We start from the raw sequence: 26,329 nt of genomic DNA, 5'->3' as shown, positions 1-26,329 counted from the left end.
AGGGGTGGGGAGAGAGAGAAAGGATGGAGGAAGGGAGTGGGGAAGAGAGAGGATGGAGGAGGGGGGTGCAGAAGAGAGAAGATGGATGAGGGGAGGGGTGGGTGAGGGGAGGAGGGGTGGGGAGAGAGAGAAAGGACGGAGGAAGGGAGTGGGGAAGAGAGAGGATGGAGGAGGGGAGTGCAGAAGAGAGAAGATGGATGAGGGGGGGAGAGAGAGAGAGGGGGGGGAGAGAGACAGAGGGGGTGGGTGAGGGAGAGAGGGGGTGGGTGAGGGAGACAGAGATACAGAGAGAGGGTGGGGAAGAGAGAGGATGGAGGAGGGGAGTGGGGAAGAGAGAAGGGGGAGAGGGAGAGGGGGTGGGTGAGGGGAGGAGGGGTGGGGAGAGAGAGAAAGGACGGAGGAGGGGAGTGCAGAAGAGAGAAGATGGATGAGAGGGGGGAGAGAGAGAGAGGGGGGGGAGAGAGAGAGGGGCTGGGTGAGGGAGACAGAGATACAGAGAGAGGGTGGGGAAGAGAGAGGATGGAGGAGGGGAGTGGGGAAGAGAGAAGGGGGAGAGGGGGTGGGAGAGGGAGAGGGGGTGGGTGAGGGGGAGGAGGGGTGGGGAGAGAGAGAAAGGACGGAGGAAGGGAGTGGGGAAGAGAGAGGATGGAGGAGGGGAGTGCAGAAGAGAGAAGATGGATGAGGGGGGGAGAGAGAGGGGGTGGGTGATGGAGACAGAGACACAGAGAGAGAGAGAGAGGGTGGGAGAGGGAGACACAGAGAGAGAGAGAGAGGGTGGATGAGGGGAGGAGAGAGGATGGAGGAGGGGTGGGGAGAGAGAGAAAGGATGGAGGAAGGGAGTGCGGAAGAGAGAGGATGGAGAAGGGGAGTGCAGAAGAGAGAAGATGGATGAGGGGGGGGAGAGAGAGAGGGGGGGGGAGAGAGGGGGTGGGTGAGGGAGAGAGGGGGTGGGTGAGGGAGACAGAGATACAGAGAGAGGGTGGGGAAGAGAGAGTATGGAGGAGGGGAGTGGGAGAGGGGGTGGGTGAGGGGAGGAGGGGTGGGGAGAGAGAGAAAGGATGGAGGAAGGGAGTGGGGAAGAGAGAGGATGGAGGAGGGGAGTGCAGAAGAGAGAAGATGGATGAGGGGGGGGGGAGAGAGAGAGAGGGGGGGGGGGAGAGAGAGAGAGGGGGTGGGTGAGGGAGACAGAGATACAGAGAGAGGGTGGGGAAGAGAGAGGATGGAGGAGGGGAGTGGGGAAGAGAGAAGGGGGAGAGGGAGAGGGGGTGGGTGAGGGGAGGAGGGGTGGGGAGAGAGAGAAAGGATGGAGGAAGGGAGTGGGGAAGAGAGAGGATGGAGGAGGGGAGTGCAGAAGAGAGAAGATGGATGAGAGGGGGGAGAGAGAGAGGGGCTGGGTGAGGAGACAGAGATACAGAGAGAGGGTGGGGAAGAGAGAGGATGGAGGAGGGGAGTGGGGAAGAGAGAAGGGGGAGAGGGAGAGGGGGTGGGTGAGGGGGAGGAGGGGTGGGGAGAGAGAGAAAGGACGGAGGAAGGGAGTGGGGAAGAGAGAGGATGGAGGAGGGGAGTGCAGAAGAGAGAAGATGGATGAGGGGGGGGGGAGAGAGGGGGTGGGTGATGGAGACAGAGACACAGAGAGAGAGAGAGGGTGGGAGAGGGAGACACAGAGAGAGAGAGAGAGGGTGGATGAGGGGAGGAGAGAGGATGGAGGAGGGGTGGGGAGAGAGAGAAAGGATGGAGGAAGGGAGTGCGGAAGAGAGAGGATGGAGGAGGGGAGTGCAGAAGAGAGAAGATGGATGAGGGGAGGGGGAGAGAGAGAGAGAGAGATAGAGAGAGAGAGGGGGTGGGTGAGGGAGACAGAGACACAGAGAGAGAGAGAGAGAGGGTGGGAGAGGGAGACAGAGATACAGAGAGAGGCTGGGGAAGAGAGAGGATGGAGGAGGGGAATGGGGAAGAGAGAGAGAGGGTGGGTGAGGGGAGGAGGGGTGGGGAGAGAGAGAAAGGACGGAGGAAGGGAGTGGGGAAGAGAGGATGGAGGAGGGGAGTGCGGAAGAGAGAAGATGGATGAGGGGAGGGGGAGAGAGAGAGAGAGGGTGGGGCAGGGGACCGGAGAACCATCAGGCCTGGGCAGGGAAAAACTGAGAAGTTGGGCAGGAGAACTGTTGGGATGGGGTGAGGGTAGAGCCTGAGCTGGGGAAGCAGCTGGACCGGGTCAATAACCATTGAACTCCACAATACTGAGGGGTGGCAAGCAGAGTTCAAACTCCAGCCACAGAGCCCTTCCACCCGAATACAAATACCTTGGGGATAATGTACTGCATCACTCTACCAGGAACTAAACACAGAGGATTCAAATCAACACACTTGTTGTCAGAGTACATTTTAATCTTCAGAAAAAGACAACAACACAATGACGTCACTCAGAAAAAACACATTTTTCTTTATAACAAACCCCTTCAAAATACACATCCCAGCCAAGCAACAGAATTTTCACACAAGTCCACACTTCTTGAACCGGGGAGGAAACGGCACCCCACGACCACCACGCTGTCTGAGAGGGAGGGTACACCACCTGGAGTGACGCACCTACTGGAATGTCCAACACACCCTGATGGGCCTTCACAAATCGATCCAAAAGGGGCCTCACACCACCTCCAAAGTATGGTCAAATTGGGGTGGTGGTACTGACTGCAGCAAATGCTCACACAAAGTCCCCTCCAGAGAATGCCAAAGGAGACTCCTCTCTTTCTCCATATTCCACAGTCAATAAAGCCACTTTCCCGTCGGGTTGGCCGGAGAGAAGTCCTGTGCCCAAGTTACCCATGTATCGGCAAGGGCAAGTCGCTCATGAGCACACACCAATAATAATTAATGGGAATCACCATCTGCAGATGGGAAGCCCCGTAAAACAAATGAAAAACATCTGGACAGGGGCAGGAAAATACGAAATGGCAGAATAAAAAAAGATTAAAGGTTTGACTCCGATAATAACAAATCAACGTAAGAAACTTTTTGTAGTTTTCCTTTTTCTTCTTTGCGATCATTGGGGCTGTGTTTTTGTTTCTGTTTCGTTTTCCTGTGCAGTATCCTGCAGTTGCACCTGTTTTTGGAAGTTTGTTGCTAAATGGATTAAGGATACCTTTTCTGATTTGGTGTTTTCTTGCTTATGCACAAATCTCATTCCATAGCCTGTTGAGCTTTTCACATACTCCGCAAGTCCTACACACAATGTTCTGTGCACGTGGATCAGCTACATCAGGCCGCCTCCTCCTTCTCGTCTCGGCAAGTAAACCCTCGGAATGCATTGGTTTTTGTATAATCGATTATGAATAGTTAGAAGTTTCGTTGTTTTGGCATCTAAGTTGTTGATCTCCGATTGTGGCTGGTTTATAATTAATTGCACAACTATACTGGAATACCGGTACTGCAAGTTGGAATTAGTCTTATTCTGTGTAGGTACTCTTTGCAGATTATTTTATGCATTTTTTGTGTTGTACCTGGGGACCTTTTTCTATTCCGAGGTATTTGTAGGATGCTTCGTTTTGTAGTTCCTGTATTATTGTACTTTCGTTGATTAAAATATTGTGTGTACTTTTTGTTTTACCATGGATAAATGTGCATTTGGAGCATTTGTCAAAAGCAAATTCCATTTGAATGTCCTCCGAGTAGCGCTTACTAGTTTCATTTGATCTGCCAATTTGTTATCATTCGGTGTGGAGAGTTTTCGATCATCCATGCACAGTAGATGTGTCACCTTTCACGGTTGTTTAGTCATTTTTATTTTGGATGTTTGATTGCATCCGTGTCCTTGTTCATTGATGAGGATACTCAATGTGACCAGAGCCAGACAAAACAGGAGGGGGGAATGGCTGTCACCTTGTAAGATACCACGTCATATCTTCAATTCTTCTTCCACGTGAGGTAGTGTTTTGTTGTATTCCAGAGCATCATTGCTTTCTCTATCAGTGTGACTGTTTGGGGGTCAACTTTGTATGTTTGCATGCATTTTATAATCCATGAATGTGGGACACTATCAAAGGCTTTTTTGTAATCTATCCAGGCTGTGGATAAGTTGGTTTGTCAGAGCTTGGAGTTTTCGAGTATGGTCTTGTTTAATAACAAATGGTCTATCGTTCCATAACATGCTCTCTTACATCCTTTCTGTTCTGTCTCTAAAGCTCCTTGTTGAGTGAAGTGTTCATAAATTTAATCGATAATTAATCCTGTTAAACGTTTGTATGCTGTTGGTAGGCATATTATTGGTCTATATTTGTGGGGTAGATGGGTTTCATTAGATTTTGGGATGAGAAGAGTGTTGCCTTCTATGAACCATTGATCCATTGGTTGTTCCCTTTTGATGATTTTGTTAAATGCTTGATCGTAGTGAGGGGGGAGAGCATACAGTCGCTTTAACCAAAAGTTTGGTATCCCATCTGGACCAGAGCTTTTGATGTTTGCCATCTTTGCAAATTGTTGTCTTACCCTTTCTGCATCAATTTATTATTGGGGACATTTCCTCGAGATCTTGTTTCTTCTCTTCCAGGTTTCAGATCCAATCTGCTTCCTTGTTGTGTTCTCTTTTGTCTTCGTATATCAGAATTTTTCAAGATCCTCTTTTTGGAGGGAAGTGGAGGGAGTTGCCACATTTTATTTCTCTTTCTCTCGTTCTCTGTATAACTTTTTCGAGTTGTTTTCAAACTGTTGATTTTGCTTTCTTCTGTTGTTGGCCTCATCATAGTTTTTTTTTTCCCCTGCTCTCTGTTGTTTTAAGGAGCGTAGTATAGGCAGCCAATGGTTATAGCGCATTATTTTCGATGTTGCATTACTTTTTTATATTAATGAACAGGATTATAAATAATTAAATTGATATATGTGGGAAAATTACATGCCCCGACCAGGAATCAAACCCAGGTCCCCTGGTGAACCGTACCAGTGCTCTGCCATCTGAGCTATCTGGGTGACTGAGCAAGCAGGCAATTCTCCCACACATATGATTGCCACTCTCTTTCCATCAATGCTCGCTGCCAACCATAGGAGCACCAACGGCCTGCTCACGAGAGGGTCTTCCTCCAATGGGGGGGGGACAAATCCATGTCCGCTATTATAAACACCACTGGGGGCGTAGTGAAACAATTACATTAACTAGAACGCCACTCAGTAGAGCGCATACTCCCGCCGTGGGTCAAGTTGGAATAGTACGATTTCACAAAAGTTTGAGGGAGTAGTTCAGTGATGACACAAGACAAGACAACACAAGACAGACACTGCACAGATATATATTTAGAATATATAGAAGATAATGTTTAAAAGAACAAGGCAATTTAACTTACATTTTCGGATTCAGCGTTCAATTCTATATAAGTGAGTGTATTTTGAGGCATGTGTGACTTCAAATAAAATTGTAAGCCAGGAAAAACGTTCGTTTCATTCCTTAGGGATACAACATGTAAAACTGGCCCAAACGTGAAAACAAAACTCGCTCATTTTAAGTCGTACAAGCTAATGCGACCACTCATTCTTCTGGGACATGCTTGTCGCACTTATAACTCACCTAAGTCTTCATAAGTTCATCAAATACTGATTGACATTCACCGAGGTAAATGTTGATATCTCTTCTGAGGTTAAAAAAAAAACAGTTTTAAAGCATTATACGTATCAAACGATACATTTTATGAAACGGGGAAACCTAATACACACTTTTGTGGTTTGAAAATGACAGAATATGTCTTTATTTTAAAAAAAAGAAAGAAAAAAAAAAGAGCCTTGAAGACAACGCTGCTAACAAAATACACCGCTCTAACGCATAACCACGAGTTTAAACTACATTTACAACAAATATGAAAACTATTTTCATATCACAATGTTAAATATAGAATATATAGAAGATAATGTTTTTTAAAAAATGACCCCGATCTTCCAATGGTAAACAATCCTTCAAAAAATTCCTGGATCTGGAATAATATCCTGAGCTCCATCAAAAACTAATCAATTCTTCCTTATCCCAAGGGCAATCATTCCACCAACTTTCATCTAAATCCGTTCAGAACTTTTCCAGATATCCTGTTCACAAACACGAACACACACACGGACACGATCGAATGCATTACTCCCTGGCGGGAGTAATGCACAGGAAGTGTTGACGGAAAGAGAGTGGAAACTATATGTGTGGGAAAACTGCATACTTGTCAGGGCTGCCCAGATAGCTCAGATGGCAGAGCACTGGTACTGGTTCACCAGGGGACCTGGGTTCGATTCCTGGTCGGGGCATGTAATTTTCCCACATATATAGATTTAGTTATTTCTTTTTTATTTGTCTGATTCTTTTCTTGAGCTTTGGACTTCTTTCTCTTCTTGAATTGTTCTATTTGTCCCGTTTCCTTCCTCAGTTGGTCTCTCTGCTTCTTCAGTCTCTGTTTCCATGGTGGTATTTTGGTTTTGTTCAGAATATCAGATCTATCGTTTTTTTTGTGTTGTTTGCGTGTTATTTTCTTTTGGACATACAGTGCTGCTGCAAAACTCACATTGTTAATTTCCCTCACATTAGGTGATTTGGGGAGCATTTTAGTAACTGCTTTGTTTATTTTCCTTACTTGTATGGTCATTTGTTTGTTGCTTTCTATTCGGTGGAGATGCGGTCTTTGCCTGGGTGATATTAATCTAATTGCTTCTTTTATTAGTCAACTCCTCTTCAAGGCTATGCTGTTCGTTGTCAACCTCCACTTCCTCTTCTTTTTCATTCTATTGTTGTCCATTATTCTCCTCCTCATTGTGATCCATCTTTGTTGCTCTTATTTGTTTTGTTTGCAAAGACGCTATTTGAGCTGGGTTAGTAACTTTGAGTTGTTCTTCCTCTAGAGGTGTTTGCATTTACTCTCGTCGATCTTTAATCCTGTTGTGGAGTTTCCAATTTCGTTTCACGATTCAATTCGCCAATCTGTTGCCTAATCTCTGTCTCTGTCTCTGTTATTGTAATTAAACTTGAAATTCCATCTGCTTCTGCTCTCCTCTCTTCCTGTTCTATTTCCTGCTCAACACCAGTAAGTTCTGTCGGTTGCTCCTTTTCTTTGGGAGTTTGTACTCTGAGACTCGCATCCCATATGTATGTCCCCTCATTCCATATTGATGTTGGTGGTAGTGCGCCACCTACAGCTGACCAATTATTTATCATTGCCTCGTCAGTTTGTTCATCTCTTATTCTGAGTTCCTCCTCTGTGAATATTTTCTGACGGATGAAATTGTTTTTCCTTGCATTTAGTGTTGCCCTCGTGTGCCTTTCTCTCGTGTGTGGATTTCTCCTTGATGCTGCCTCAACTTGGATTGATGAAAAAATGGATCCTTTGATGTCGAGATAAATTTGATGACTGAGAAAAACTCTTCTTGCATTCAGCACATGTGTAGGGCTTCTCTCCGGTGTGTATGATTTGATGCTGCTTCAACCTTGAGACATCAATAAAAGCTTTAACACATTTAGAGCACTTGAAAGGCTTCTCTCCTGTGTGTATTCTTTGATGCCGCTTCAACTTTGAGAGAATAAGAAAAGTCTTGACGCATTCAGAGCACTTGTGATGCTTCACTCCTGTGTGTATCTTTTGATGCGTTTGCAAAGATGATGAACGAGCAAATGCCTTACTACACACAGGACATTTATAAGCCTTCTCTACTGCGTGTAATTTTTGATGCGTTTGTAAATACGATGAACAGGTGAAATCCTTGCTGCACACAGGACATTTATAAGGCTTCTCTACTGCGTGTATCTTTTCATGTATGTGTAAATATGATGAACAAGCAAAATCTTTGCCGCACACAGGACATGTATAAGGCTTCTGTCCTGTGTGTAACTTTTGATGTATGTGTAAATATGATGAACAAGCAAAATCTTTGCTGCAGACAGGACATTTATACGGCTTCTTTCCTGTGTGTAGCTTTTGATGTGTTTGTAAAGATGATGAATGAGCAAAATCCTTACTGCATACAGGACATTTATAAGGCTTCTCTCCTGTGTGTTTTACTTTATGATAATTCAAGGATGATAACCAAGAAAATTCATTGTTGCACACAGTACACTTGAAAGGTTTCTCTCCTGTGTGTATCCGTTGATGCGCTTTCAAACGTGAAGCAAAAGGAAACGCTTTGTTGCACACAGAACACAGGAAGGGATTCTCTCGTTGGTTGTCATCTCCATATGAACGTTTTAGGAGGTGGGAGGAAGTTCTCCGAGAACTAAAAATCTCCACCGCCTTCTCTCCTGTGTGTTTTACTTTGTGATATTTCAATGATGATAACCAAGAAAATTCCCTGCTGCAGACATTGCACTTGTATGACATTGCACGTCTGTGTGTTTCTTGACATTTGTTTGAAGATTTTAATGAGCTAATTGTTTTCTTGCAAGTATAAGACTTGTGTGGCTTCTTGTTCCTTTCAATTTTCTTGAATGGCGTAATACAATTATTGTTCTTAGTCAATAAACTGCTATATTTGTTGACTTCCTGACAAGTCTGTGTCATGTTCTGATTGAAGGAAACTTCACTCTCAAACAACTGGGAACTTGACTTGGAATAAGAAACCATTTTCAATTTCTTCTCTGCAAAGACAATTCAGAAAAGCATCAATAAACACTATTGCTGTGAAACATGCATCATATTAAACTAGAACGGCACTCTTCAGCATCACGACATCGATCGATATGCCTCCGCCCACATTATTACATCATGATACAAACTTGTACCAAGTTTGATTTAAACTCATTCAGTTGTTCTCAAGTATCACATTTGTACCTGACATGATCTCTGACCTTTGACATCAAAATGTAATCCATTTGTCTTTACATCATCATACATACTTGTAGCAAGTTTGATTTCATTCCCTTCAGCCGTTCTTAAGTTATCGCGGTAATGAAAACCTATTACAAACTCTGACCTTTGACCTTGATGCCAAAATCTAACCAGTTCATCTCGGCATCATAATACTGTATATACTTTTACCAAGTTTGGTCAAAATCCCATCACTGGTTCACAAATTAAAGATGTAACATAATGTTGTGTCGCCGGTGATGAAGATCATGGGCGGCAGATAGCCGAATGATGCCTTAACTCCGAGGCAAATCAGCCAAAAAATTGGCGGTCAGTCAGTCGTGTGCAGGTGAAGGAAAACCAAGGGCTTACCTCAGACGAAACACTTGGGTTTGAATCCAAAACCCACAGAACAAACAAGAAAGAGCAATCAAAGATTGCAGACCCTCGCCAGGACGTGTTTTTGGTTCACGAGTTATCAAGTGACCACTATATTCGTCGTGTGTGTGTGTGTCTGTGTGTCTGTCTGTCCGCAGCATAACTACCCGATGATATAATCCGATCTTAATGAAACTTGGGTGGGAGGTTGATATCATGATCTAGTTGTGTCCTGCCTCGATTGGGCGTATTGCGCCCATTGTGGGCGGAGCCACCCCCCAAAAAGATGTGTTTTTAGGGGGTAATCGAGTTCAAGCTACATCTTCTCCGATTGGTTTGGTGGAATCTGACAGGGGTTTCAATATTTGGTTAGACCAATGTCATGTGTCTAGCCCCACGGAGCTCGATTTTTCATTTTTTTTTTTTTTTTTTTTTCCATTTCATTTTTCACCGAATTTTCGGTATTGTGTAGCTAACTAACAATACCGAAATTCCCCATGGAGAGTTCTTTACAATGAGCCTTGTCTCAATTTTTTCTACGCAGCGCTTTCGGAGATATAGAGGTGGAAAGATTTGTTTTTTCCCAAGATGGCGCCTGTACCACGTGACCTATGACATCATAATTATCATAAAAAATTCTGCAGGTGGAGGTGCACCTATGGTGAAAATTTCCTGTCAATCGGACCAATGGTTGCAGAGAAAATCATATTTATTCTGTGCGGACAAACAGACAAATGAAAAATCGGTCAGAGATCGAGGACTTGCCGGAATGTACTTTTTCATCGGCCATTTTGGACAAATATGGCGGCCGAACCACGTGACCGATGACATCATCATTATTTGTTTTCTAAACTAATTTATTCTTTGATGATGCTCAAGAAATTTCATCTTGATCAGATGAAGTTTTGTACTTGTCGAATTATGACATCATCATGGAGGCACCTATGACATCATCATTAACTTATTTTATTCCCCATGAAGAGTTCTTTACAATGAGCCATGTCTCGATTTTTTCTATTCCGCACTTTCGGAGATATAGAGGTGCAAAGTTTTTCCGTTTTTCCAAGATGGCGGCCGAACCATGTGACCGATGACATCATTATTTCTTTTCTCCACCAGTTTATGCCGTCATGTCGCTCAAAAAATTGCATCTTGATTGGATGAAGTTTTGTACTTGTCGAATTATCAAATTATGGCATCATAATGGAGGCCTTGGGCCGAGAGTTAAAAATTGGGCACGGTCTATTCCAGGGCAAGACAAATATGTGTGTAGAGTTTGGCGATTCTACATGCAATGGTGTAGATGTAGTACTGCGAACAAACAGACAGACAAACCAACCAATCAACATACTTGCCGGAATCTTTTCCGGCAAGTAACAAACAATTGGACTCAAATGCAATACCCTCTTCTCTGGCGAGGGTAATAAACACACACGACAAATAAAATGCCAGACAATGATGAATTTAATGAAATAAAGCAATGAGGTAAAAATGAATGTTGAAGTAAAAACTAAATCCTAATTTGAGACGTCTTCACTCAGACAAAAAACAGACAGGCGAATGATTAAAGAAAATAAAATGAAAATCCCCCCTTTTATTTGGCACTCAGCTCTGGTCTCATCGAGCACTTTGGTGGGGTCGGTCGCCGAGAGGACCGAGCTTCGAAGCGCCCAAACAATAGCACCGGTCAATCGCGCCAGCACACCAAGCCGTGCAGCAGGCAGCCAAACATCCCCTGATTCGATCCCAGCCCAGCCAGTACAACCCGGTCCTTAGCTCCCTCGAAGAGCACCGAGGCAAACAACACCCCTGGCTCCAACGCTGCAAGGTGTTCTGGGCTCTGAACAGTTCTCCTCAAGCGCACATGAGAAAACGTGACCGCCCGCCACGAAGCCAGCACCAGAGAGAGCGAGAGGGAGGGACGCATCCTCCTTTTTCCCTCACTGATGTCACTCCCTGACCAATCCCCATGCCCCATTGCATCATTCCATATGCTCTCAACCAACGACGAACTTCGGGGCGTGGCCTATCGGTCACGATATCTTGGAGGATCATGACCTTGGAGGATCGTGACCGATTTTCCCTCACTGATGTCACTCACAGACCAATCCCAACACCCCATTACATCATTTCATATGATCTCAACCAATGATGAACTTCGGGGCGTGGCCTATCGGTCACGATCCCTTGGAGGCGGAGTCTAGCAGTCGTTCGGGAATGTTCAGCATTCTGTCTGCAATGTCGGTTTAATGGCCATTGTTGTTATTATTGTTGGTGAACGAGGGCTTTTATGGCCGGCCTTTTTACTTGTAAAAAAAAAACAGAACGGAAAAATCACAGGATGCCTTTACGTGCTGGGGATTATCCTGAAGCCCAATCTAACTGAACACAAACACCACCCTCCGTGTGGTGTCACATAAACAACCGTTTACCCTGCTTATGTACATCGAAATGGGCTTTTCACACGGTCCATGCTAAAACTTATACGATCCTAACTCCACTATGGTATTTCTTCCCTACCCACACAAACGTAACAATAATTTTTACTTAACATGTCCTTTCACCCATTGAGCCCAAAATTTGATTGTTGCATCTTTACATCATTGTACATACCTGTAACAAATTTCGCTTGGTTCCCTTCAGCCATTCTTAAGTTATCGCGGCAACAATATTTTTCGCAGCAATTAATGACCTCTGATATCTGAATGATAAACCATCCTTAAGGACAGATTTGAGGATTTACTCAAGCATTTCTGTAATGTTCCCCTTGAGGACATCCTTAAGTCGAGGATGGATGCATATACGAATATCCTTAAGTTTTTCCTTAAATCCTTCCTTCCAAGAAAATCTACCGGGGGTCAAGGTGGATCCAGGTTTGACCCCCAAAATAGGTATTTGCTCTCTTCTCTGAAACTAAATTTAAACACAATTTTAACGAAACTCGATCACAATTTTCATCACCTGTGATGTACCAATGTTTGTTCATGGAATGAGAAAAATCGGGGTCTAAGAGGGTCTATGGGGCGGGGGTGGTTGCCCCCCAAAATAGGTATTTTTTGTTTGTTTAAAGTCTTATGATTACGTTGGTATGAATCTACATGTTGCCCTGTCTTCTAGCAACCATTGAAGGTAGTTTAAAATACCTTTAGTCAGTGTAGTATACTGCTTTATTCTCCCAGGTGAGTGCCATGGGGTATTGCCTATATTTTTCTAGATTTTTTAAATGATGTTTAAAATCATTATTCTATTAACATTGAAGCATAGACTTGAATACTGTGTGGGGTATCATTTTCTATGAACTCTCTCGTTATTATAGCATCTTGTCTACCCTTATCCCTGTATTTCCTTTTAATAAACCCATTTTAATTACGAGACATTTTCCCACCTTTTGCTTCCCGTATGTTGCACTGCCTTGTTCGGCCTGCGATTGGAGCGATTCTTGGGGTTTTGAAACTTGAAAAGAATAGTTAATTGAACGCAGTGTACATTTGGTATCATGGTATCATTTGGAGAGTCATCGAGGAAACACAAGCTTAAGTGAGTGCACTCTATAAACGGATCAATCCCCTGACACGATGTTTCATTTAAGCATTTCATTGTTAATCAAGCAAACCAAGTGGAGCTGTGCTGTGTGTTCTGTGCACCGATCTCCTTACTTTCATGCAGCTTAGGAGCATTCTTCAGCTCCCTGAGAGAATCACAAGGTTCCTGCTTTACACACACATTGTTCAAAGCATCCTGGAAACTCTGAGAGAAGTCACTTTGAAAATCTTCCATCTTCACTGGATGAACCAGATCTGCAAAAAATGTGATCTCATGTTATTTTAGTAAAGAGATAAAATGAACATCAAAAAAAACATTTTGAATTAAAAAGGGTTAAACATCCAACGCAAAATAAATGAAAAAAAAAAATCAAGAATCTTGGCAATTAAAATGTTATTCTGCCTCAACTATAAAATGCACTTTATTTCAATTAACATTTAAGAATAAAAAATAAGAATAATAAATTGAAATGCAAAAAAAACAAAAAACGACATTTTGATATATTTTATATTCGATATTTAAATTCAGGGGTCGAGGACATATTCGATATTTAAATAATCACAATAGAAGCAACAACAAGAAAACAAATTATTAATTAGAATATAAATGATATTCAAAAACAGAGCATTTCAAAGACTTTCTGTCAAGATCACAGCACGATGTATAATTTTCAAATATTTTTAATGCAAGGAGCGAGGTTCATTGGGGAAGCAAAACGATAAAAGGAATCAGGTTCACAAACTACCAAAGGGTTTGTGGGACAAGGAGGAAATGAGGACCAACACGAGAACGATCAACAATAGCCTGGAGAGGATAATAATGGGAAAGAATGAGCATGTGTGGAAGAGATTGTGGGTGTGTGTGGGTGAGTACATAAGGTAGTGATCAGCACATCTCAACGACAGAAATAAGGACGAGACAGCAGACACAGAGAGATGACTCCACTATCGGGAGAACATAGAGGTGAATAAATGCCAGTAAACAGATGTAAGTTTGTGCAAAATACAGAGATCACCAACCTGACGTCGGTGAGAGAGTGACCGTTCTTGGAAATTCGCCTCCTGCCCCGGGATACAAACAATGCGGAAGGCATGAGCACATTAGGAAGCAGGAACACCAGCAAGAGGGGGAAGCCATCCATGGAAAAGATGGAATACAGTATGAAAGCCTTGTACACCTTGATGTGATAAGTGTTGCAAAGGAATGTCTTAAATGGACAGAGAATACCCAGATGATGACTGGTAATTGATGCTGGCTTGGTAATGTGATCATCCCATGAAAGGTTATGGCAGAGAGTGAAACCAAGGCATTCCAGGGACCACATATTCCAGTGGCTGTTCAGAGAAGCGCATTGGATAGTTGTCTTCCTGATCCTTATGGAGAGACAGTGAGACTGTGGAAGTTGCTGGAGTTGAACGTGACGTTGCAATTGACCAGCGTCTTATCTCTCCGCTGAAGGATTGGGTGGAGATGTCGGTACACGTATCATTCTACAAAAGATTGAGTCGTCGTCAAAGTGGTAAAATTGGTTTCCAAGATAATCGGACAGAACCAATGGGCTTGTGGGACAAGGAGGAAATGAGTAGTTACACCAGAATGATCAACAACAACAGATGTACTGCCCAGCATTCAAGTAGTTTTGCAGAAGAGAGCAAATACCTATTTTAGGGAGTCCAAACCCCTCGCAGACCTCCTTAAACCTTGATTTAAAACAAAAAAAATGACATGAACAAACATTGCTGCATCACGGGTGATGAAGGTTGTGGTAAAGTTTCATTGAAATAGTGTGTGTAGTTTCAGAGGAAAAAGCAAATTCCTATTTTGGGGAAGGGGAAGGGGGGAAAGAGGGTCAAACCTGGACCCACTTTGACCCTTTGGAGAACCCCTTAGACCCCGATGTTTTTAACGTCATGAACAAACTTGAGTTGCAACATACCAAATATAATTTTAGCCAAGTTTGGTCACAATCCCCCTCAGCAGTTTCGGAGAAGAACTTGAAAGTTTTAACGGACTGACGACGCACTATCCCATAATCTCCCCGGAACTATGTTCCAGGTAAGCCAAAAAATCAGTGCCAGGGGGCTTTATAGGGTGGTTTTGACCCCCCAGAATAGGTATTTACTTTCTTCTCTGTTCCATATTTTGTGGGTCATCCACACATACCAGTGGTTCCCTGGCTGTACCAGGTGAGCCCAGGGGCATTGCCCCTATTTTTACTCTGATAAATTTGTAGTGAAATTATACTGAAGGTGAACCCGGGAGTGCTCGCTTATCCCACTAAAGGGGCGTCTATAAGACCCGGGACAACCGCGGCGCAAGGACACTCCAGCGACACTTACTGTGACGTATAGTCATGTAGTTTGAATGGTATGTACGCACCTATGCTGGACTTGCTTGCTTTGCCTATTGATATCGGTCATTGCCCATGTAATACTCCGATTCTGATGTCTATTGCATGAATGTATTTTACAGGATGTTACCACAGATCTAAATGATATTAAACCTACCCAAGGTACAAGTCGTGTCTGTGGATGATTTTTCACGACATTTAATATCATTTAAATCTATGAAATGGCTGAACCCAAGATGATCATGGTACCGATTCTCGATGCCGACGCACAAGCCGAGGAGTCGGGGTCGGAGTTCACCCACTGACTCAAAACGCTGGAGAATTACTTCGCCGCGCATGAAACAGAGCCCACCGCCGCGGCTAAGTTGTCCGTGTTACAGTCGAAGGTCCATCACCGCGTTTACCGGTGCATTGCTCGATTTGAGATGTACGCCATGGCTCTGGCTGAGCTAAAGCGACTATACATAAAGAAACGGAGCGCCGTGCACGGCCGGCATCAGCTCTCTCAGCGGCGACAACAACCATCGGAATCGATCGATCGCTACGCGCAGGAGCTGCGACACCTCCTGGCGGACTGCGCTCAGGAGGTATGGACCCACGAGCAAGTTCAGGATGACCTTCTCCGAGATTCTTTCGTCTCTGGAATTAGCTCTGGAGCCTTGAGGCTCTGACTCTTGGAGACCGCGGAGCTGACATTTACGGAGGCACTACGGCTGGCTCACGTCTTTACAGATGCCCGTGAACAATCTACCGCTTATGACCACCCATGCGGGGACTTCTCAACTCGCGTGACCGGAGAGGGTTACCGCCGAGGATATGGGGGAGGACTCGACCACGGCCGAGTCTCTGGGTGCTCCTGAAGTGGACTCGGCTTCCGGCCTGACTGCTGCTACCGCTGCCCGGCCACGGCCTGACCGGTACGCGAAGTGTTATTTTTGTGGGAATCGGCAGCACCCCCGATTAGAATGCCCGGCTCGGGAGGCAATATGCCATCTGTGCTCCACCAAGGGCCATTTCGCGAAGGTCTGCAAAAAGTCCGCGCGAGGTACACGAGCCCGCGCAGCCTTGAATGAGCTTATCGCTGAGCCAACGGACTGCGCACCGAGCGGAGCGCCCCGCCCGGCCTTGATGAGCGTCTCCCCTCCTCACGGGCCCCTGGCTGCACACTCGACCTTGATGGGGGACATCGGGCCGCCTAAACAACCGGCGCGACCACGACCGGCCGCGGCGCCATCGGCCTTGGCTGGCGTCCGGATGCCCACCTCAAACAAGCAACGAAGTACTGCTTTGCCAACTCCTCTGGATTCGCAGCGAACGCTGCACGGGACTCGAGCGCCATCTGACGGCGGCTTTTACGAATTACACGCACTTGCTCCAGCACAGCCAACCCGGCAAACTGCAGCCGGCGTGGGAACGTCCCCTGACAGTGGCTTTTACGATTTACATGCTCCTGCTCCAGCGCGGCCAACTATGCGCTTGTCACAAGAATCCTCCAGGGGCTGCCCGAACGACCGGAAAACTGCAGCTGGAGTGGGATCCACTCGCGAGGCGCGATCTTCTCGCCTGGACAGCACAATACCTGCTGGGGCTTCCGGCCATGCGCAGGCCATCATTCCGCTCAAGGTCGAGGGCGTTTTTTCACAAGCCTTAATCGACACGGGGTCTACGGATAGTTTTATCGATCAACGACTAGTGCATCAACATGGGTGGCCGGTTCTCGGGACTACACGACGGATCTTCATGGCCTCCCAAGGACTTCGGCTGAGCACAAAAGGGGCATGTTGATTGAAACTTGTGATAAAGGGACGCACGTTCCCAGACGTGTATCTCATGGTATTACCTGCGTTATGTGCCGACGTTCTGTTAGGACACGATTTCCTTAAGCGACATGGACGTTTGGAAATGGACTTCGGTGGGCCGGACACGCTTGCTGTGTGCGCCCTCGCTCAGATGGACGTGGAGCCTCTCTCGCTGTTCCCCAACCTGACCACTGATTGTACCCCTGTAGCCGTAAAATTGTGGCACTACTCTCGCGCAGACGCGCAATTCATTGCGGAAGAAACGGCCCAGCTCTTAAAGGACGGTATTATAGAACCCAGTCGGTCGCCATGGCGGGCCCAAGTCTTAGTAGTGCGAAGTGAGGCCCATCGCCGGCGCATGGTAATCGACTACTCACAGACGATTAATCGTTTTACACAGCTGGATGCCTACCCCTTACCGGGGATGGATGCACTGGTACGCCAGGTGGCCCTGTACTCTGTTTACAGCACTCTCGATCTGCGTAGTGCGTATCATCAGGTCCCCATCTCTAGGGCTGATCGCGTCTATACAGCCTTTGAATCGGGTCAACGGTTGTACCAGTTCACTCGACTCCCTTTTGGGGTAACTAATGGGGTCGCTTGTTTTCAGAGGGCTATGGATGACCTCGTTACGAAGGAGAACTTGACCGATGTCTTTGTCTATCTGGACAATCTTACGGTTTGTGGGTATGACCAGGGGCATCACGACGCTAATCTGAAGCGCTTCCTCGAGGTCACGCAGAAATATCGCCTAACCATGAATGAGGCTAAGTGTCGTTACTCTCTCCGCACGGTAGATATTCTGGGGTACACCGTGACCCATGGCTCTGTCTCTCCGGATAAGGAGCGTCTGCGACCTTTGCTCGATATGGCTCCGCCTAGCGATCGGGCTTCGCTGAAACGCGCTCTTGGGCTATTCGCCCACTATTCAAAGTGGGTGCAAAATTTCTCCGCGAAGCTCCGCCCCCTCGTGGCCTGCGACACGTTCCCCATGGGCCCGGCCGCCATGGCGGCCTTCGAGGGCCTTAAAGCCGACATCGCTGGCGCCGCTGTAGCGACAATTGACGAGAGTGCATCTTTCGTCTTGGAAAGTGATGCCTCGGATCATGCGATAGCGGCGACTCTCTCCCAAGGGGGACGCCCTGTGGCTTTCTTTTCGCGGACTCTCACCTCCGTATGAGCGGAGGCATTCGTCTGTTGAAAAGGAAGCGTACGCGATCGTCGAATCGATTCGGCGATGGCGGCCGTACCTGCTCGGGCGGTGTTTCCAAATCGTCACGGACCAACAAAGCGTTGCATTCATGTACGACACCTTACATGCTCAACGCATCAAGAATGAGAAAATCACTCGCTGGCATATCGAACTCGCCAACTTCTGCTACACCATCAAATACCGCCCGGGGAAGGATAACCTGGTCGCCGACGCCTTATCGAGGCCGGCCACTTGCGCGGGGGTTGTCACTTTGGAGGGGCTGCGTGCTTTGCACGGCACTATGTGTCATCCCGGGGTAGCGCGTTTCGCGCATTTTGTGCGCAGTGGTAATCTGCCGTACTCAATTGAGGACATCCGCCGGATCTGCCGTGATTGCACTATCTGTGCGGAGCTCAAACCGCGTTTTTACAACCCTCCTATGGGGACGCTGGTTAGGGCTACTAGACCGTGGGAGCGATTGGCGATGGACTTCAAGGGGCCGCTGCCGGTGTCGAGTAACTCTCGTTATCTGCTCACTATCGTTGATGAGTATTCGCGATTCCCCTTTGCTTATACGTGCGGGGATATGTCGACTGCCACGGTTATACGGTGCCTACAGAATTTGTTTTCTATGTTTGGGTATCCGGCCTACGTGCATACCGATCGGGGTGCGGTGTTCCTGTCTCAGGAGGTGAGGGGCTACTTGCTCCAGAATAATGTCGCTTCGAGCTACACCACCCCGTACCGGCCCCAGGCGAATGGGCAGATCGAACGCTTTAATGGGATTATATGGAGGGCCGTCATGCTAAGCCTCAGGACCCTCGGCCGGGGCCTCGATAAATGGGCGTGGTCGCTACCTGCGGCTCTAAACTCGATCCGGGCTCTCCTATGTACCGCCACCAACCAGACTCCTCACGAAAGACTGTTCCACCACCCTAGAAGCTCGGGTAGTATCCAATCTTTACCCAGCTGGCTCGCTGAGCCGGGGCCGGCCTATCTCAAACGAGCGGTTCGCGCTAGCAAGTACGACCCCCTTGTTGATAAGGTGCGGGTACTCCAGGCTAATCCCGAGCATGCACGTGTGATAACGGCAGACGGACGCGAGTCTACTGTCTCAGTACGCCATCTCGCCCCTTGTGGGGTCGACGACAGGGATATCGACGAACCAATCTACGAGTCTATGGACTCTACCGAAGCTTCCTCTATGGAACTACTGCCGTCCCTTCCGTCGTCACCTCCTCCCTTGCCTGATGGCTCTGGGGTGCCCCCTCCGACACCCACCTCCGCAGCTATTCCGACGCGGGGGACTCCGGGCTTGGGGACGCCATACCCGGTAGTCTCCGGACACGAACTGGCAGGGTAGTTCGCCGCCCCGACCGCTACGGGTGGACCGACTGACGTGGATTGACGTACCCCATTCGATTGCTGCTGACGCTTGCTTGCGACCTGCCTAGCGGCAGTATAGTTTTAACGGCGGGGAGAAAGTAGTGAAATTATACTGAAGGTGAACCCGGGAGTGCTCGCTTATCCCACTAAAGGGGCGTCTATAAGACCCGGGACAACCGCGGCGCAAGGACACTCCAGCGACACTTACTGTGACATATAGTCCTGTAGTTTGAATGGTATGTACGCACCTATGCTGGACTTGCTTGCTTTGCCTATTGATATCGGTCATTGCCCATGTAATACTCCGATTCTGATGTCTATTGCATGAATGTATTTTACAGGATGTTACCACAGATCTAAATGATATTAAACCTACCCAAGGTGCAAGTCGTGTCTGTGGATGATTTTTCACGACAAAACTCTTGCTTCAACTCTTGTAGTTTATTGACAGAAATGAACAAGTTCCATGCCTGAATGATTGCCCTATGGGATTCTTCTTCCCAACGTCACTTTTGGTTCATCATTGGCATTCAGGCAAGTGAGCATCTATCTTTATTTTCATATCCAATTATTCCCATCAGGATACATTTTGCCATTGTGTGTTTATAATAGGAATGACTGGGATATAATGATAGGGAAATGACTGGGATCGTGTTAAAACTCAAATCTGAAGGAATCATGTTCAAGTTCAGAAACCTGCTCCTAACTACTGAAAAAAACCCTCAATTTTTTTTTTATAAATTGAAATTCTCGAATATATGATTGTTGATTAAAAAAAAGGTATTCAATAATTTTACTTCAGCAACATTGTCACAACAGTGTTTCAGGAAAATAATATGCAGACATTTGAAATTAAATCAAGTGAAAGAATTAAGTGAAAACTTACAAAAAAGCTCCACATAAATATCAACACAAATCATCACAATCGCAGACAAAAAAGTAGACCACTGGGTACTGGGTAGAGCGCATACAACAACCAAGCGGAATAGTTTACGTTTTGTATTCCACTGATAGGCCAGATCTGGATCCGGACCTGAACCCAAAATCTAATCGGCTAGTTCTTGTTCTTACCAACTTGTTCTTACCAACTCATCCACCTAATTTTAATCATAATTCATCCATAACTTTGTCAAATATCATGCCATGTATCATTTTTGGCCCCATCACTCAATGGTGAAGAATCACTCCAAAGAATTATAGTATCCAGATCTGGAGCTTCAAAAACTTCGAACAAATTCATCCTCGTCACCCACCCAACCTGTCCAACAAATTTCGTCCAAATCCGTCCACAACATTTTGTGATATTCTGCTCACAAACAAAAGCACAAACAAAGACACAGACAAAAACATCAACAAACGTATAGAAAAACACAGAGCCAGCACACACATAAACACACAGACAAACATAAAAACAGAGAGACAGGGGTGAAAACATAACCTCCGTCCAGGCATCCAACTTCATTCGCGGAGGTAAAAATGGAAAAAACTAGAACGGCACTCCACAGAGCACATCTCTCTACTATACAAGGCTGAACAGTTTCTGTTTTGCATCCCAATGATAGGCAGGAACATTTGGATTTGGATCCGAACCGAAACCAAAACGAATTGACTTGTTCTTGTCACATTACCAACTCATACACCTAATTTTATCATAACTCGTCCACAACTTTGTTAAATGTTCAAAAATTTGACATCTCTCTGGACATTCTCAGAGAGCCTCCTCAGCGCCGACGAATCTGGCATTTCACTCAAGACCGAATTCTCAAGCCTGTCCCCTTCCTCCAAATCCTGGTGGCATCTGGTCAAATCCGTTTCTGGTGTTTGTTCCCCCTCCATCCCCTCCCTCACCTCAAATGGCTACACAGTTGACACCGCACATGACAAAGCCGAATGCCTCAACTCTGTGTTTGCCTCAAAATCTTGTGTCCCAAACCCATCTCTCTCTGTTCCCACCTTACCCAGTCGAACCCAACTGCTCCTGGACCCTGTGTCCTTCTCTCCTGACAAGGTGGAGAAGTTTTTGTCAAACCTCGACTCTGATTCTGCAACTGGACCAGACGGCATCAGCCCACAGGTCCTAAAATCCTGCTCTGCCGCTCGATCTCACCCTCTCTCTGTTCTTTTCACCCTCTCTTTTGCTCAAGGTCATCTGCCAGCATCTTGGCAATCAGCAAACATTACCGCTTTACACAAAAAAGGTGCAAAAACAGATCCTTGCAACTACAGACCAATCAGCCTGCTCCCAATTATCAGCAAAGTCATGGAATATATCATTGCTTCGGATATCAAATCCTTCCTCTTCTTCAATGGCTTGATCTCCATTCATCAATTTGGATTCAGACCAGGTCATTCTACTCTGGACATGTTGCTTCTGCTGTCTCAACAATGGATGGAGGTCCTCAATGCCAAACAGGAAATCAGAGCTGTCTCCCTCGACATATCACGTGCCTTCGATACGGTCTGGCACCCAGCTCTGCTCACCAAACTCTCCTTCTATGGTATCCATGGAAATCTCCACGCTTGGCTTGCGGACTTCCTCTCTGGTCATAGTCAACGTGTGCCCCTGAATGGATTTCTCTCATCGCCCCTTCCTGTTCTGGCTGGAGTTCCCCAAGGTAGTGTTCTGGGCCCTGTGCTTTTTCTGGTCTTCATCAATGATCTCTCCGACTCTCTGGAAAATCCTCTCTATCTCTTTGCTGATGCCTCCACTCTCTGCCGCTCCATTTCTCATCCCTCAGATCGGCAGCCTGCAGCCTCCTCACTCTCTGCAGACCTGGACAAAATCACAGACTGGTCAAACAAGTGGAACATGTCTTTCAATCCTGACAAATCTCACACTCTTACTGTGTCTCTCCGAAAAGACCGACTGGAAAACCCTCCCATCTATTTTCTCAACAATCCTCTCCAAGAAGTTCTGTCGCTCAAGCTTTTGGGTCTCACTATCTGCCATGATCTTTCTTGGGAAAACCACATTTCCAAGCTGGCCTCCAAAGCCAGTCGCCGACTGGGCATCCTCCGTCGTGCGAAGTCCTTCCTTGGCACACCTGAGCTCCTCACCACATACAAGGCTTTCATCCGCAGCTCAATGGAATACTGTTCCCCCCTCTGGGCCGGTGCTCCTGCCTCACACCTAGCTAGGCTTCAAGCTGTTGAAGCCAAAGCTTTCAGAATCATTGGAATCTCCTGCGATGAAGCTAACTCCGAGGGCCTTTCACTCACTCACCGCAGGCAGGTTGGTGGTCTTTCTGTCTTCTACCGACTCCTTTCCAGCCTTGCTCCCCTAGCTCTCTCTGTGCTCTGTCCCCCAAATATTCCTACAGGTCGCTCAAGATCTGCCAGCAACCCTCTTATGGTTAAACTGCCAAAATCTAGGCTCTCTGCTCACCTTCACTCCTTCATTCCTCTTTTCTCCCGCATCTGGAACAAACTTCCCCATGTGGAAATATATATATATATATATTATATAATCTTACATTATATGTCAATATATTGCTAAAAACAGTTAAATTGCATTTCGATGTGAATCTTGTGTAAAATGGGTTCTCAAAGCGTGCAGTCTGAGCAAGGGAATGTGCATGGAACCAGGATCGAACACTACTGGACATCTGTGAGTTGACCTTTGTCACCTCCATGAAAGGTCTGGAGGCAAGAGTGTGGATACAGCACGGGGCTGGTATGCAGCACTCAATTAGTGAGGCTGAACAGGTCAAAGCATTGACCTTTATCAACTTCTGAGTCACTCCATGATGAAAAGCAGATCTTCTTGGCGCCAGGAAGGCTGCATTTCAGTGACCCCGGATCTTAAGCAAACAACATCAAAAGGAGACGAGGCTTATTTAAGGGAATTGCACAAAGGGAGACTCAGAGAACTCCTTCGAATGGACAATGCGTCGGTTCTGTGTTTTGTATGTATCATGTGTGTATAGTGTTAGTTCTTCTCTCGATGATTGAATAAATCTTAAGTTAAACTGAGTGAGTCTCGTGGAGTCTGATTGACTTTTGGCTGAGAGAAGTGTCCAAAAAGATGTCACAACAGTTGGAGGCACTGCTGGGATTGCAACGCTGGAGGAGATTCAGGAGGAGACACGTCCAGGTGAATTTTCAAGGTAGGAGAAGTCTGCCTGTGTATACGATGATTCTGCTGGTCTTCGCCAAAGTGTCTGCAAATTCAACCTGGTGTGACTGAATTTGGACAATTGAGAAGTGGGCCACGTCGCTTTTCCATGTGCGCGGGTTTGTATTTAGCGAGCGGATGTCGAATGGTCAGAATGAACATTGCGCTCAAAATAAGCCAATTCGTTTGTTTTATTCAGTGTTCTAATAGCTGTAATTGTTGAGCCCGCGATGCATAATACACGGTTCATATACACGCTCAAATGTACACGTACCGGTGTACAATGCGCACGGTCGAACGCGCGACACAGGGCTCATAGATTCTGATGTTCGCTCACCCGAGAGCGTGCAACGCGTGCCCAATTGCACCTGATGCATGATTGACACACTTATACGTACATAGTGTGTGTGTATGCGAACATGATTTTGCATTTCAGCGATCGAAAATGGGGTTAAATGTGCGCTTTGGCGCGTAAATTGCAGTAAGAGAGACACCTGCATCTCATTGGCAGAGCCGTGAGCTCCACAGTCCATTTAACGAGCAAGCGAACGAACGCCGACTGATTACATACACGCTGACAGACAGCCAATGAACACAAGCGCTCAACATAGACTAATCTGTGCAGTCTATAAAATATGTTTATTTCGTGCCTTGTATTGCGTAATATCTTGCGTTTTGAGATTATCACAGACATGTACAAATTCCAGACAAATGAGATATGATCCAGGCCTAAGTAACGAAACCACTCGCAACTCTCTCGACCTTGTGGTTGTTTCAGAAAAACCTGGTAAAGGACGTGTTCGTTACAATATCGAAGCGAAGGATCACGTGACTGACACGTTCGTCATGATGCGAAGCACGTTCTCACGTATGTGCAGGGTAATTACCACGAGATGGGATATTTGTGCACGCACCTGCTCGAGTTTTGCACTCGAGTTTTGCCTGTCCAACGTGCACGGGAAGGATTAACAGACTGAGAGCTCTTTCACGATTCTGTAGGTGGTGTGGCCGGCGGACTAACTTCTTAGAGTGACGAGCGGCGGCTGTATTTATTATTTTGGACATATCGTTCGTTTTATGCAGTTATTAGTCCCCTACCGGTGTACACCGGAGGGGACTATAGGTTTGCACGCCATCCCTCCGTCCGTCAGTCCATCAGTCTGTCAGTCCGTCACGCAAAGAACAGTTTTCCGGACTTTTTTTTCTAAACGCTTAATGCTAATGATTTCAAACTTGGCACATGGTTTCCTCATGATAGGTTACAGGTCAAGTTCGAACTTCACGACGTTTCGATCATTTTTGACAAAGTTATGGCACTTTGAACTTTGGTAATTCTGATAATTCTGATGATCCTTAACTCAGCGCCATTTTAAGTTTTAATTTCCTTTAAAAACCAATTTCTCTGCAATAATAGGACCGATTGAGATAAAAAAAATTTCACCATATGATGGACTCGGTCTGCAGAATATTTTAATGGTAATTATGATGTCACAGGTCACGTGGTTCGGTCGCCATATTGTTTTTCGTGAAAACACGAAAACCCCTTTTTCTCTGCAACGGCTGAACAGATCGAGGCCAAACTTTGCAGACAGAATCGCATACCCATGACGAACAAAAAAGTCAGCAAGCATGATGTCATGCGTCACATGGTTTCAGAGTTATGACGTTTTTAAGCATGAACCTATAAAACCGAGCTCCTTCCTCATTTTTGATCCAATCGAGGGGAAACTTCACAGATCTGTTCAGCACTAAAATGTCCTTTTGGAATTTGCGATATGGCACATGGTTTGGCAGATATGGTTAATTAAACGAAAATTTTTTTTTAAAATGGATATCTCTTGTTTATTCTCGAGTTCTCCTCAAGCCGCACTGCGCGTCCTCAGCCTCGTCTCGCGAACCTCAACAGCGCGACACAGCGCGCGCTTTCCGTTGGGGTGGAGCCAAGCCGAGCAACATATATATACACATCGATCATTGATCGTGAACTGGAAAATATAATAAATTACTGATGGTTTCAGAGTTATGACGTTTTAAAGCATGAACCTTTAAAACCGAGCCCCTCCCTCATTTTTGATCCAATCGAGGGGAAACTTCACAGATCTGTTCAGCATGACAGTCTACTAAAACGTCCTTTTGGAATTTGCGATAGGGCACGTGGTTTGGCAGATATCGTTAATTAAACGAAATTTTTTTTTTTTTTTATGGATATCTCTTGAATCGCTAGTACCTCAGACCGTGAGTTGGTAATAATTTATATAATTCACACAGTGCAATACGTGCAGGCCGCTCCACGGAGCGACCTTGCGGGCTTATCAACGAGGCGAGGCGTGACACACATGTGTCTCAGCATACCTCAGATCAAGTTTGACAACCAGCATCAACCGTGCATAAATTTGCATATTCGATCAGTTTTTGACAAAGTTATGGCACTTTGAACTTTGGTAGGGGACATGTATTGCAGCACAATACTCAGAATGCTTGTTATATATACATCTCTGGCAGAGTTAAACATAATCCATATTTGGCTAGAGTGGTAAATATAGTGAGAATCATTGTTGGTCGCGAAGGCGTCGATATACGAACCTAGTCGGTGTTTGAAAACCATGATGGAGTATTGAACGATCTGTTTTTTTTTTGCGGGAAAAATATTGTTGCGGATATGAGGATTGCATTTTTTTGATTGTGTGTATTGTAGTGGTAAATTGTTGTGTAACCTTGGTTGGATATGGCCCCTCCTGCCTCCAGAGTTGTGTAAAGGTAAAAAGGGCGTCTCGGTAGTTA

General features: G+C 45.9%; 1 protein-coding gene across 2 annotated transcripts in view; it reads right to left on the bottom strand.

Annotated features, from left to right (window-relative positions):
• Positions 1–2,361: 2,361 nt before the first annotated feature.
• Positions 2,362–26,329, bottom strand: part of LOC137428159 (uncharacterized) — a 45,183-nt gene continuing 21,215 nt past the window's right edge. For both annotated transcript variants that reach the window (XM_068118104.2, XM_078778141.1), the window contains 2 exons: positions 12,821–12,961; positions 2,362–8,578 (listed from right to left, as the gene is read on the bottom strand). In XM_068118104.2, coding sequence (XP_067974205.2) covers positions 7,305–8,578; positions 12,821–12,961 — 1,415 coding nt within the window. In that variant the 3' untranslated portion in view covers positions 2,362–7,304. The remainder of the gene's footprint in view (positions 8,579–12,820; positions 12,962–26,329) is intronic.

This window comes from Myxine glutinosa, chromosome 5 (genome assembly GCF_964187855.1).
Source record: "Myxine glutinosa chromosome 5, kmMyxGlut1.1, whole genome shotgun sequence".
NCBI classification, from domain to species: Eukaryota; Metazoa; Chordata; class Myxini; order Myxiniformes; family Myxinidae; genus Myxine; species Myxine glutinosa.
The sequence above is the reverse complement of the archived record's forward strand: the minus strand, read 5'-3'. Positions and strand labels throughout refer to the sequence as shown.